Source organism: Oryzias latipes, chromosome 10 (genome assembly GCF_002234675.1).
Source record: "Oryzias latipes chromosome 10, ASM223467v1".
Lineage (NCBI taxonomy): Eukaryota > Metazoa > Chordata > Actinopteri > Beloniformes > Adrianichthyidae > Oryzias > Oryzias latipes.
Genome location: NC_019868.2, coordinates 15,909,683 through 15,923,612, shown reverse-complemented (window position 1 = coordinate 15,923,612; position 13,930 = coordinate 15,909,683). Strand labels below are relative to the sequence as shown.

The following is a 13,930-nucleotide window of genomic DNA, read 5'->3' as shown; positions in this document are numbered from 1 at the left end:
TTACCCTAGTTAACGCCCGCGATAACTAAGATTTTGGAACATTTCTTGTTAGTTCAGGAAAGTCTAACCTACGGTGGCCCAGAACAGAACCACGCCCAAAGACTACAAACGCAAACCGCATCACATATCCCTCCGCAATGGGGGTTTACATTCTTTAAGCTCAAAGAGAAGCAAGTTTGTTTTAAAAAATAAATAAATAATAATATTAATAAGAATACACTTAAAATAAAAAATAAGCAATCAAATAAAAAATAACAATAAAAATGTAATATTTTTATCTTAAAAAGCGCAATAATTCTTAAAGTTGTTCATTTTTAAATGTCTCTATTTAGATTTTATTTACATTCAAGGGTAACAAACATATCAAAGTCATAACTCAACAACAGAATAAACGATAAAAGTAATAAACTAAGGTAGAGCAGGTTCTGACAAAGACAAAACATTGTGTTTTTCAATATTAAAATTATTATTACTAGTAGCCTGGTAGTAAACAGTAGTCCAGAATTTTAAAAATGAAACGTTGAAGAAGTTGAGTCATTTTTCCATAACAGTAGTTAAACCAGACACAGAAAAATGTGTTAAAAATATTTTTTTTAATCAGTGTTCAAACTCTGTATATTAAAAAAAAAAAAGAATAATACACTTTTGTTTGACACACCCATCATTAGCAAACATGTCGGGAGAAAAGTAGTGTGTAAATACAATTAAATTTCTTAAATAGACTTTTTTTGGTTCCTTATCAAATTGTACATTTATGTAAACTTGCTTACTCTAACCTTTACAAGCCACATGGTCTTGGGTTTATACAGACAGACGTCTTAAGAACTAATACAATTTACATTTTGAATTTTTGCTAGAAGAAATATTATTTGAATATAAGGATGCATAATACATGCAAAATATACAGTATTATGTTTAAGATAAATACATTTCTACTTTATACATAAAACCAAAAAATAGCTCTAGCTGTTGAGGTTTTTTACCTGAGAAAAAAACAATAGCTATTCCATGACATAAAATATTTACTACCCGTATATTATTATAGTAAAGATAAACACTTAAAAAACACACCTATCATGCACCAACATGTGTCATATTTAATCAGGATACAGAACTTTTTTTTTTAAATTCAGTCAGAAGCTGAAAGAGTTTACATATTACTAGATTTTCATGGCCTTCTTTTTATAAAAAGTTGAATTCATTTGGTTTATTAACATTAGTGGATGGCTGTTCTGTATTAAGTGGGAGATCCGAAGACAAATTCAGTCTGTTCAACTCAAACGACGGCTGAGTATCAGAAGAGAGAATGTTGGAACCAAAGGCTGAAACTGGAGCACACGTCTCTTTGGTCGGTGGTGTCATCTAGAGACAATATTTGAAAAAGAAACACATAAAAACAGTGTCTACAAAAGGCTCATATTGATACAAATCAGTTAAGTCTTTAGAGGTGTATGTCAATGTTTGCAGTTGTACCTCAGCCTGGGAGACGTTCATATTTAGTGGATAAAATCCCTGTAGAGCAAAAGAAAAGAATCATTGCATTTTCATCACAGGCGAGACGAAAGAACAATAATGCCCTCAAATCACAGTTAATGCATAGATCATCTGCTGCAAAGCATCATTCAAACTTGTCACTTCATTGCATACCTTATAAAGATTGCTTTGCATATTCCCTTTATATGATCTAACACTAAGTATATGTAATGAGACTTTAGAAACAAGCCTCAAGTACAGGATCACACCAGGAAGAAGGCCGTAAGATGTTATCAAACGATGCAAATATTCCGCCAACAGCAAGAAATTAAAAAAAAAAAAGGGGTAATCAAGGGCTGTAAAAAAAAGGCAGGGAATAAAGAAGACATGTGTTGCCACCCAAAATGAACACAAAGTCAAGAATGAGGAAAAAGGACAAATACATGCGGAAAGGCAACAGAAAGGGCAAAAAAAAACGGTAATTTTGAGCATATTTCGTTTTTTTTTATTGACACCATTCCATTTTGTTCCATCATTCTGTAGTTTTGTTTCTTTGGCCGGCTTTAGTGAAACCGGACTAATCAAAGCAAAGATAGAAGACCCTCATTTGTTAGTTCTAGAAAGTAAGTGGGTAACAAGTTAGTGTATTCAATAAATTTAATGTTCTTTCAAAAAAAGTGATTTAAATGCTTATCAAAACATTTAGATTCTTGACACTGATGCTGTCTAAAAGTGGACAAGTGAAGATGTTATTCCACTAATTTTTACCCAAGGTAAGGATTAAAAAATAAATATGTTTACTGGTCCACTTGGTTTGTGGTGTATTCTACATTATTTAATTTTTCAGGAAAATATGTCTGAGGTCTTATGGGTTAATACAAAAGCTACAGAGGAGCCCGAGTTACTTTTCGCTTGTTTCGTCAGCTGGCAGACTGACGGAGGCGTGGCTGCCACTTTGACTATCTGACCATCACCAGGACATTCATGCACATTCACACACCAGTGGAATCACACTGGAGGGTGAAGTGTCTTGGCCAAGGACACAACGACAGCTGGCTGGAGGGAGCGGGAATCAAACCGCCAACCCTTACAGTTATTGGACAACCTGCTCTACCGCCGGAGCCACTGCCGTATACCATTGCCCATGCAGACAGTCCATCACAGCCTCTATTGGGATAGTTTAAATACAAGAAAACATGCGATAACTGTTCGCCCCCCTCACAAAAAAAAAAAGTAAAACACGTCAGGATCTACTATAAAAGACTGAAGATGTTGGAAAGTGTCTTAAAAGCAAAGCATTTACCCTTCAACTTCAGTGACAAGAGTTGGCTTTAAAATAAAAACAAGATTTCACAAGTAAATTCATGTAAATTAACTTGAAAGTTGACACCAACTGCTGTTATACGATGTGATATATGGATTTTTGTAGTCACAGCGTAGCATCATTTATCATCCTGATCTGTATTTTAACAGCTATTTTCCTTACAAAGTCTCCCTGATAAACACTGAATCTTTCTCTGAAGGTGCATCCCACACTTCAACCAGACATCGCTCCACCCACCACAGGTCCAGATGCAGCAGCTGCAGCATCATAAGAAGTCCCAGCATTCACCAATGGAGGAGGGAACGCTGCAGAATAATGTGGAGCAGAAAATCCTGGACCTGCAGGCTGATTTAAGTCTTGAAACTGAAATGAAAAGAACATTTCAATAAACACAAAGGAAATCACTTCATGTATTCGATTCAGATCTATAAAAAACTTTTTTGTACGGCCATTATAGAGCTAGAATTGTTTTTATGAACCGGCAACTGTGTCAAACTATTTTCATCTTAGAATCATGTAATTCTGATGACTTGAAGGTTATTTTCTGTTAGTTATTTACACTCACTGGTCGTTTAATAGAGTATTTAGAAAAACATTTAGTAAGTCAATATTATTTAGTCTGATAAAGAAGATTTTTCACAGTTTTGTATTTGTCTATATTTCTCAGTGTTTACCCTTAAATCACACTTCTTGCAAAATGTTAACGCAAATGTTCAAAACAGCCAAGTATAGATTGCTTTAGGTATTGCATAGCACACTTTCATTCACAGTAAACTAAAAGTCAAGCTTTAGGAAGCAGTTCTAAGTTCTAAGGATCCCAGCTGTGTAGAGGAATTCCCGAAACGGCACACAACGCAGGCTGTGAGAGGATAAGAAACAGAACACAAAAAACACACAGATCCAGAAATTTGTTCCATTCAACAGACACGTCTGTTCCAGGTAGAGACTGGAGCTTTCAGGGGACTTGCTGTGACACACCTGATGATAATGTGGGTTTGTTTTACAGCAACAACATCTGCCCCTTGAACTCAATGAGTCAACAGTAATTGATTAAGCATGGACACATTTCCAGGTACAAATGAGATGCCATTTGTATGAGATGTAAAACATGTAATACATGAATGGAGTTTTGAAAAAACAGGCAAAAAACTGCTTTGTTTGTTGTTTCATAGAGTAAAAATCAATCATTTTTTTAATAGGAGTTCCACTTTTGGTTTGTACAAATCCCTTAAAGTGAAAAGTGTTTCAACCATTTCTTAACTAATAATACCTACAATATAAAACTAACCAGCCTGTTTTTGCAGGATATAAACAGGGATTCGTCTCTGCTTTTTTAATCTGTATGTTACTTCTGAATGGGTGTACTTATCCTTCATGTATGTTCTTGTTGTACCTACCACAGGTCCAGAGTAGGTAGTTGTAGGTTCATTAGAAACAACAGCGTTCACTGTCTGAGGAGGATACGCTGCAGGATAAGGTGGGGCGAAATATCCTGGACCTGGAGGCTGATTTCCACCCTGAAACAGAAATAAGGGTAGTAAAAGTAATATTTAAGAATACATTAAATTAAATCAGTGTGCAAAAAATTTCAGGTAAAATAAAGTTTTTTGCTGATCTTTGATTGTCTGATATTCTAAAAGTTGTATTTATCTTTTTGCCAGTATGTCAAAGATATGTCATTGAAAGCAATTTTGTATTCAGTTTCTCCACACACCTGGATTTAATGAACAATTAGTTTACTTCCTTTTTAGGTGGTATTCTACATTACTAACATCTATTACGTTATTTATTAAGGTGATAAACTTTATTGCTTTACAAATCTAGACCCAAACAGGATCCATGACCTTCAGCTTTCTGTAGCTATTTAACGGGAAGAAAACAATTTGTCAAGATTGATGAATACACATCAGAAACCAAAGAGATAAGTTGTGGTGTCCCACAAGGATCAATTCTGGGCCCGCTGCTATTCAATATTTACATAAATAATATATTCAATGATTCAAAGCTTATGAAACTCATATTATTTGCTGATGACACAAATATATTCTATTCTACAGACAATCATAGGGAACTTATCAAGGTGGTGAACAAAGAGATAAACAAAATAGAAATATGGATGGATTACAACAAATTATCTTTGAACCTAGATAAAAACAGAGTGATGTTTTTCGGAAACTACAACGCAAATAAAGAGCTCTCAATTGAAATAAATAATGTCTTAATTGAAAGTGTTACAGAAATTAAATTCTTAGGGGTTTTTATCGATGACAAACTAAGTTGGAAGCCACACATCAGAAACATACAAACTAAAGTCTCAAAAAGTATTTCAATCGTAAATAAATCTAAACATATATTAGGATACAACAGTAGATATTTATTGTACTGTTCTTTAATACTACCGTACTACTTTCACCTCCTGTATATAAATTTGGGGGAATAATTACAAGAGCTCACTACATCCTCTCTTTCTAGTTCAAAAATGAGCCATCAGAATTGTACATAAAGCCGGATATCTTGATCATACAAACAATCTATTTTATCAATCAAGACTTTTAAAACTGCATGACCTTGTGGATTTTTACACTGCGCAACTTTTATACAGAGCCAGTTGGAAATAGTTACCATTCAATATCTAAAAACAGTTCATTGAAAATGAAGGAGGCTACAAACTGAGGGGATGTAGGAACTTCAAGATCAAACTGATAAGAACCACTAAGAAAAGTTTCTGTGTGTCGGTTTAAGTAATGAACTCAAAAAATGTTCAATTATCCAAATATTCAAGAAAATGTATAAAGAAACTCTTATTTCAGGCTATGAAGATAAGAGGATTTAAGGATCAACAGGTGTTTGAATAATTCCAAATACATGTGTGAACTTGATTGTGGTGAAATAATCAAAGCTCTTTTAATTACAACCAATGAGTATTACATTGTACTGTGCAATATAGATTACTGAAAGGTTTGAATTACAACCAATAAGCTATTGATTTTGTTAACTTGATCTGCAATGTGTAGCAACAATTACTTGTTTGACGCGATCATGTGTTCTAATGATAATCAATTATTATTACATATCGGTATCGTTACTGTTTACTGAAATCATGAATGAATGTTTTCTGAAGATCATCAATCATTACTAGTCACTGGATTCTGTTACTTGAAGAGAATCTATCTGATCAGAACCGGATTTAAAAAACTGTATAACTATCAAGTTAATGAACTCAGAAGTGGTTGGATTATATAAACTTGCTTCTTCCCACTCCTTTTCAAGCAATAAATCAAACTCTACTTATACTTCAGTTAATGATCACTGTATTTAATTAAGCAAATGTGATTTAAGTGACGTTTTTGTTTTTGATTTATTTTCTGTCTTTTTAACCTATGCATTACATCATTTCTGTAATGAGGTTGAAAAATATGTGTAATTTATCTATTGCTTTGACTACAATGCTTGAATTAAATCAATCAAATCAAAATCAAAGATCAGTTATAAAAACCTATAACAAAAAAGCAGTAATATTAAATGACATAGTAGATAAACATTTGTATAAAAAATTGGAAAAAGTGCCCAAAACCTAAAATCAAATGCTAGCAATAAGGAAATAAATATTTGTAGCAGTTGAGTAGAATTGAATGAGCTCTACACACTGAAGTGTGACTTTTTAAATAAATATAAGAACCCAGATACAAAAAGACTCAGTAAATAGAAATGTTTAAATAGGTGTTTTAGATTGTATTGTCCTAAATTAAAAAATTGGATTACATTAAATTTATGTTTTAGGCCATATTTTAAGTTTAATAAACAAGTATAACTTGACTGTCCATTGCACCTCTCTAGAGGCTTGTTGTACCTTGTACCTTAGAAACCCTTTTATGACACCTACCACAGGCCCTGGAAAGGTGGCGGGAGGATCATGAAAAACCACATCTTTGCTATTCTGAGGAGGATACACTCCTGCTGAGTATCCTGGGCCTGCAGGACCATTTGCATCCTGAAACCAGGACAAGTGTATTTTTAAAAACCTACATTAAATCAGGCGGTGTTATAGTCTTTCTAAATGAAATACTTACATGGTAATATACGTTAGGTCCTGCTGTTGGCTGGACAGCCTGAGCAGTCGCAGTGGAAGAACTATTACAGCATCTTCTTTTGCGAGACACACAGTAGATAATACCAGAAACGACACAAGCAACAGCAACAACAGAGTATGTTACCGCATGATGAGATTCTGGAAGCAAAAATATTGAGAGAGGAGAGTTTATTTAGTTGGATACTAGTGATTTAGCATATTTATTTAAAAAAAAAGGACTCACCAATAATGGTCAAGTGCGAGGTCAAAGCTACGTTCCCGGCCGGGTCTCTGAACTCAAAGAAGCCTGAATCTCCCTTTTGTATGTGACTAATTTTAAAGCCTGAGGGCAAAAGTTGAATTCTTGAACGAAGCGGGTTGTCGTTCCTGACCAGAGCTCTTGCTTTTATCACGGTTACATTTTCCCCTCCATGTTCAGGGAAATAGGTCACAGTCCATGGACCATCAGACTCCGGGTATGCAATGGACACAGACCCTTTTAGTTCTCCCCCATAATAACTGGTATTCCCTTTAAAAAAAAGGACATTTTGGTCTAATTATAGTGTGCAGAGAACTTTCAATGTGGCTTCTTTTAGACTCCCAGGATCACCTTGTACAGTCAGTCGAAGTCTTGACACCAAAGTTTTGTCTTTTTGCTTGAAGTTGTAGAAGCCGCTGTCTGCCTGGGTGAGTCTGGACATCCTAAATTTATATTTTTCCACTCGGACTCTTGCTTCATAAAAGTTTGTGCCATTCCACAGAATCACTGGGTAGTCTAGTCGGTGAAACGGAGTGAACTCCAGGAATACAGCCTTTTGAGGTAGACCGTACTCCAGTTCCTCCCCATAAACCTTTGAGATCTCTGAGGCACAGTCTGAAGGAACATATTAGGCACAATTCAACATCCGAGCATTTTTTCATTCAACTTTACTTTAAAAAGAATAGATTATCTGTTTTTTCCACTAAATGTTATGAATTTAGAAGGATAAAACTATTTCAATGTAAATAAAAAGAAAAAAAAACATTGGTAACTAGTTTGTAGAGCAATCTACGTTTGTGGTTGCATTTCAAAAAGCCTTTTAGATTATCTGTATATGTGGTTAATGTGTACAATAAACCCCCAAGTGCAATCAAGTTAACTGAGATTTTACACAAATATCTTTTGATAGGGGAAAAAAAAGCAAAGAGTGTTGCAAGGTTCTGACCCAAAATCTTCACGGAGAAAATATCTATGATCTCTCCATTTGAACCAGAAACTGCAAAAGTCCCATCATCCTTTTCAGTCAAATGCGTCAGCACAACAGAGTCTGGTTTAATAACGAGCCGAGGATCTTTAGCCTGCGAGGATGTAAAAACAAACAGTTTTTCAGTAGTTACATAAGCCCACCACCCACCCAACAAATGAAATGTGTCCACACTGAAGTCATTACTCACAATAACAACATTCTCACAAAAGTAATCAGTCCCTTCAAGAATTTCCTGTCCTTTTTTTAATGAAACAGCAACTTTGTCCAATCACCACAACTTTGCAGCAATTTTCCAAGCTGTCCTTGGAAAACTGACAGAACTGACAGGACATTTTTTCAATCGTGAAACAAACATGGAGAACGACTGAACGTTTTGTCAAAAGTTTGCCGGCATGTGTGGGAATTTCCCATGGGTGGGTTTGAAAGAATTCTCCTGTTGAGGTTCTTTGGGTGAAATATGATGTTTTGTTTTATGCAAACAGATATAAAGGCAAGTTTTTGTAAGCCACACCGAGTCAACTTGATGGAAAAACTAATGATCTGTTTAAAAACTGAAAATAAAAGCATTAAATTTACAACTGAAGCAATTATAATGTGTTAAAAGGTTTTATTAGAAGGCAGAAATACAGGTGTTTGGCCAAGTGCTCTGTGTTAAAAGAAAAAGTAAATTTCAGACCTCTACTGGAGAAACATATCAATCAAGATTAAATATTGAGAATAACAAAAGAAAAAGAAACAATGTTAAGGCTAAGTGACTAAAAGTCACCTTTATTCAAAACCTATACTAAGTTGAAATAATAGTTTTTTAACTGAAAATTAGTGAACATTAATTTAAACATAAGAAAAACTCATTAAATCATATTATATCAGCTTTTTTATGTGTACATTTTTAAAATACATATAATTTTAGTCATTTTTTTGTCAAATGCACCACTACTAACAACAATTATATTAAATTGTTCAAGTTTTACAGTTGCTCGTGAAAGTGAAAAACGCTAACTTTATTTAAAAATAAATCAGTATTTGTTAAGTAATATCATCAATGCAGTGTGTTTCTGGTGAAGTAACATCAAATTGACTTCAATAAACTGGAAAAAATACTTCAAATACCACAGCTCTTATTGCATAGATAAAAATTATCTTAACTTCCGGCTTTTTGTGCCTCAACAATCCTAAAAAAATGATTATGGAAAGACTGAATAATTAGCTGCTTTCATATTGCTCTTATAAAGAAGTACAAGAATGCAGTCACAAAGTCAAAATCCTCAATAATGCTATACTTTTTGCAGATTTCCCTTTGTGAATGTGAAAAATGTATTTACCGTATAACATTTGGCATTAACACTGTTCATGTAAACACGCTTTGCTGAAAGGAGTTCAGTGGTTGTTTTAGGTAAGAGCAGGTTACAACCCGTGTAAAGTCGACAGGTTTTACCTGTCATTCATCACTACCCACCTCCTTGTTATCCATCAGCAATTTCCTTTGTCCACCATTTCTTGGAGTAAAATACAGCGGGCCATTATAGACACTGGGTGTACAACGCTCTGGTAGCCGTGCACTAGAGCTAAAGCAGAATTCCATAGGATCTATACCTTTGGAGGAACCTTAAACAAAAAGAAAAGTTAAAAAATAAACACAAAATAAATCACAATAAATATTTAAGGACAAATAGAGGCAAAAAAGGTGTGGTTTTGTTGTCAAGCGTGTTTTTTTTTCTCCCATTGTAAAGTTATTTTTAGTCCCAAATAAATATGCTTTATGTCAATGAACCTAAAATTGAAGCACAATTTTTTTGACGTTGAAGGATTTGCTAAGGACCATCAATAACAAACCTCTTCAGCTTTTAGCTTTTGTCCCCATTAACAGCCCCTCCCTCTTGGTTGCTGCACATTAACACTTCACAATGGAATCTTCCTAGAAGTCCTGCTTTACAAACCGGCTCTTCTTGCAGTTCAACTACAGCTGTAATCAAAGTGTGAAATGTGACTACATGTGACTTGCAAAGGCTATAAATAGATCAGATTCTTTATAGTTTTAGATATGTTCAACCTCTGTTAGGCTGACTTTTTTTGTGATAGAAGTATGAATCCTTGTATGAATGAATACTTACCAAGGACAACACAGGATACTGTCAAGAATATGAATAACATGTCCTGCAGGGAGGGAGGAGGGAGGAGTCAGACACTTTTGTTCAAACAGTCAAAATCGGATCTAGAAATGTGTTATCTGGTGGTTTAATGCAGAAGTGCGCAAAAGTAACTATTATTCTCATTTTTAACCTCATCACCTCAACACTTGTTAAATGTTGGGACAAAGCCAAAGGTTATTTATGGGAGAGGACCGAACACAAACAAAGCACCACTCATATCCCTCCGCCAAGACGCTGTTTTTGAATTCTTTTAAAACAAACATTGAAGCAAAACTTTGTGGGAAAATATTTCTAAACCGCAGTCAGTCTTGTAAAATGTGATGCTTTAAAAAAAATCAAAGTTCTGTAACAAACGTCTAGCATATGGGTATCACATTACAATCGGAAATGTAATTTAATTAACATTGACGGAACTTTTTTCCGTCTTTCTTTCTTATCTTAATTTTCCAGGAACAAAAAGTAATATAAACGCAGATCACATTATTAATGCAGAAAAGAAAACTTAGTACTTACGGAGAAATATGAATGATAATTCCTTCGTGTCTCTTCAGAAGAAATACACTGATCTCTGTCGGCACAAGAGCGTACCTCCGCTAGACAGGAAGTGGGTGGGGCACTTCGGAAAATGCGGCATTAAGCCACGCCCTCCTAGTCATTTCATCTCCTCCCGACCGGAGCGCGCTCAGATCGATTTACTTACACTTTAATACACTGTTTGTGTGTCTGTTGAGTGTGATTAAGAAAATAGGTTGTCTACATGATCGCAAGTCATGTACTTTCTAACTTGTTCTTCACAGCCAACACTGGGTTTTATTTCAAATCTACTTTTTTCTATGAAAATTCACAGTTTAAAACAGCTCTCTACTTTTCATTGTTTGTAAGGTTCAGTTCTGTGAAGCAGCATTTTTTTCTCACAAGTGCAAAAAATTTAAAAAAACACAAGTTCTTTGTTTGTAAAGATTTAAAAAAGGATTTGAAGAAAGAAGCAATTAAAAATCTTTAGAAAATGATACAAAGAAATGTTTTCCCTAAATAATTTGGTTTGATATGATTTTGATTTCATTTATTTCACGCTTTAAAGAATACTGCAGCAAAAGAAAAATACAAAACACAGATATAACCAACCCATTTCAGATATAAAGTAAAAAGCTACATTGATCAAAGTATAAAAAACAGATTGTAGAAAACGATGCCATCTTTTTGCCGTTTAATTGCTCCTAATCATAAAGAAACTTTTTTTTAAATAATGCCTACACAAGCAACACTTTTTTTAAATATATTGATTATCAGTTAAGTCAAGTAGATTTCATTTATTGCTTGAAAGCGAGTGGGAAGAAGAGAGTGTAGATTAAGACAAGGGGGTGCTTGTAAATTCATAACAGAATTTTTTTTAACCCGGGAAAACCCGTGGGGTAAAAAAACTTTTTTGGGGGTATTGTAAATAACCCAAAATGGAAACAATAAATTGTCAAAAACACATTAAAAGTACATTTAAAAATGAGCTCTAGGAAAAAGACAAAAAATACTCTAATGATTCTTTTGGAGGAATTATCCCAGGAAGCAGTGTCTTGAGTTTTTCAATCCAAGATTGTATTGCAATATTATTTTACTGCTTTATATTGTTTATTAAAATAACATGTTACATGTTTACTTTTTTGTCTTCTCGTTCCTGTTTCATTTCCTGCCCAAGTTATAGAGTTTACCACTTATTATGAAAGGTACCAAACAAATAAGAATAAGAATGATAATAAGAATAACTTCTTCTTTCTCTTTCGGCTTTTCCCATCAGGGGTCGCCACAGCGAATCATCCTTTTCCACCTCACTCTATCATGGACATCTTCTACCCTAACATTAGCCAACTTCATGTCCTCTGTTAAGACATCCATGTATCTCCTCTTTGGCCGTCCTCTTGCCCTCCTGCCAGGCAGCTCCATCTCCAACATCCTTCTACCAATATATCCACTATCCCTCCTCTGAACATGTCCAAACCATCTCAGTCTGGCTTCTCTGACTTTGTCGCTAACACAGGCAACATGAGCCGTCCCTCTGATGTACTCGTTCCTTATCCTGTCTAACCTGGTCACTCCTAAGGAGAACCTCAACATCTTCATCTCCGCTACCTCCATCTCAGCCTCTTGTCTCTGTCTCACTGCTACCGTCTCTAACCCATAGAGCAGAGCTGGTCTCACCACTGTCTTGTACACCTTTCCTTTGAGTCTTGCTGGCACTCTTCTGTCACACAACACTCCTGACACTTTCCTCCAACCGCTCCAACCTGCCTGCACTCGCCTCTTCACCTCTTTTCCACAATCCCCATCACACTGAACTGTTGACCCCAAGTACTTAAACTCCTGCACCTTCTTCACCTCAGTCCCCTGTAACCTAACGCTTCTACCTTGATCCCTCTCGTTCAGACACATGTATTCTGTCTTACTACGACTGACCTTCATACCTCTTCTTTCCAGAGCAAACCTCCACCTCTCTAGCTGTTCCTCCACCTGCTCTCTACTCTCACTGCAAATTACAATGTCATCCGCAAACATCATTGTCCAGGGAGATTCCTGTCTTACCTCGTCTGTCAGCCTGTCCATCAGCATAGCAAACAAAAAAGGACTCAAAGCTGATCCTTGGTGTAGTCCCACCTCCACCTTGAACTCCTCTGTCTGACCTACAGCACATCTCACCACCGTCATACTTCTCTCATACATGTCCTGAACTACTCTGACATACTTTTCTGCCACTCCAGACGACCTCATACAGTACCACAGCTCCTCCCTCGGCACCCTGTCATACGCCTTCTCTAAATCTACGAACACACAATGCAGCTCCTTCTGACCTTCTCTGTACTTTTCCATCAACATTCTCAAAGCAAAAATGGCATCAGTGGTGCTCTTACGGGGCATGAAACCATACTGCTGCTCACAAATCTCCACCTTCTTCCTAAGCCTGGCTTCCACTACTCTTTCCCACAGCTTCATTGTGTGGCTCATCAACTTTATTCCTCTATAGTTGCTGCAGTTCTGCGTGTCACCCTTGTTCTTAAAGATTGGGACCAGAACGCTTCTCCTCCATTCCTCAGGCATCTTCTCACTCTCTAAAATCCTATTGAACAACCTTGTTAGAAATTCCACTGCTGTCTCTCCTAGGCACTTCCATACCTCCACAGGTACGTCATCAGGACCAACGGCCTTTCCGCTCTTCATCCTTTTCAGAGCCTTCCTAACCTCATCCTTTCCAATCTCTGCTACTTCCTGCTCCACAACAACCACATCTTCCTCCCTTCTTTCCCTGTCATTTTCCTCGTTCATCAGCTCCTCAAAATACTCCTTCCATCTTTTCTGTACACTCTCCTGGGTTGTTAGCACCTTTCCGTCTCTGTCCTTAATCACCCTTATCTGTTGCACGTCCTTCCCATCTCTGTCTCTCTGTCTGGCTAGCCTGTACAAGTCCTTCTCTCCTTCCTTTGTGTCTAACCTGTCATATAGCTCATCGTAAGCTTTCTGTTTGGCCTTTGCCACCTCTCTCTTCACTTTACGCTGCGCTTCCTTGTACTCCTGTCTACCTTCCTCAGTCCTTTCTACATCCCACTTCCTTTTAGCCAACCTCTTCCTCTGGACGCATTCCTGTACTTCCTCATTCCACCACCAAGTCTCTTTACCGTCTTTC

At 36.1% G+C, this 13,930-nt stretch overlaps 1 protein-coding gene across 1 annotated transcript; it reads right to left on the bottom strand.

The window, feature by feature from the left end:
- Positions 1-307: 307 nt before the first annotated feature.
- LOC101174273 lies at positions 308-10,884 on the bottom strand. The gene is made up of 12 exons (XM_023959200.1): positions 10,777-10,884; positions 10,225-10,267; positions 9,570-9,718; positions 8,072-8,204; positions 7,477-7,740; positions 7,111-7,395; positions 6,868-7,025; positions 6,681-6,788; positions 4,195-4,314; positions 3,035-3,160; positions 1,474-1,512; positions 308-1,362 (listed from the first exon to the last, which is right to left on the bottom strand). Exons 2-12 carry the CDS (start codon positions 10,262-10,264, stop codon positions 1,183-1,185), a joined length of 1,602 nt encoding a protein of 533 aa, XP_023814968.1. The 5' UTR covers positions 10,265-10,267; positions 10,777-10,884; the 3' UTR covers positions 308-1,182.
- Between the last annotated feature and the right edge of the window lie 3,046 nt (positions 10,885-13,930).

Excerpts from the sequence above, each read along its gene's own strand:
- LOC101174273 (XM_023959200.1), bottom strand. The coding sequence starts at position 10,264 with ATGTTATTCATATTCTTGACAGTATCCTGTGTTGTCCTTG. Across the intron at positions 8,205-9,569 it reads TGCTGATGGATAACAAGGAG|GCTAAAGATCCTCGGCTCGT; the intron begins GTGGGTAGTGAT and ends ACATCCTCGCAG. Across the intron at positions 7,026-7,110 it reads CTCGCACTTGACCATTATTG|AATCTCATCATGCGGTAACA; the intron begins GTGAGTCCTTTT and ends TTTTGCTTCCAG.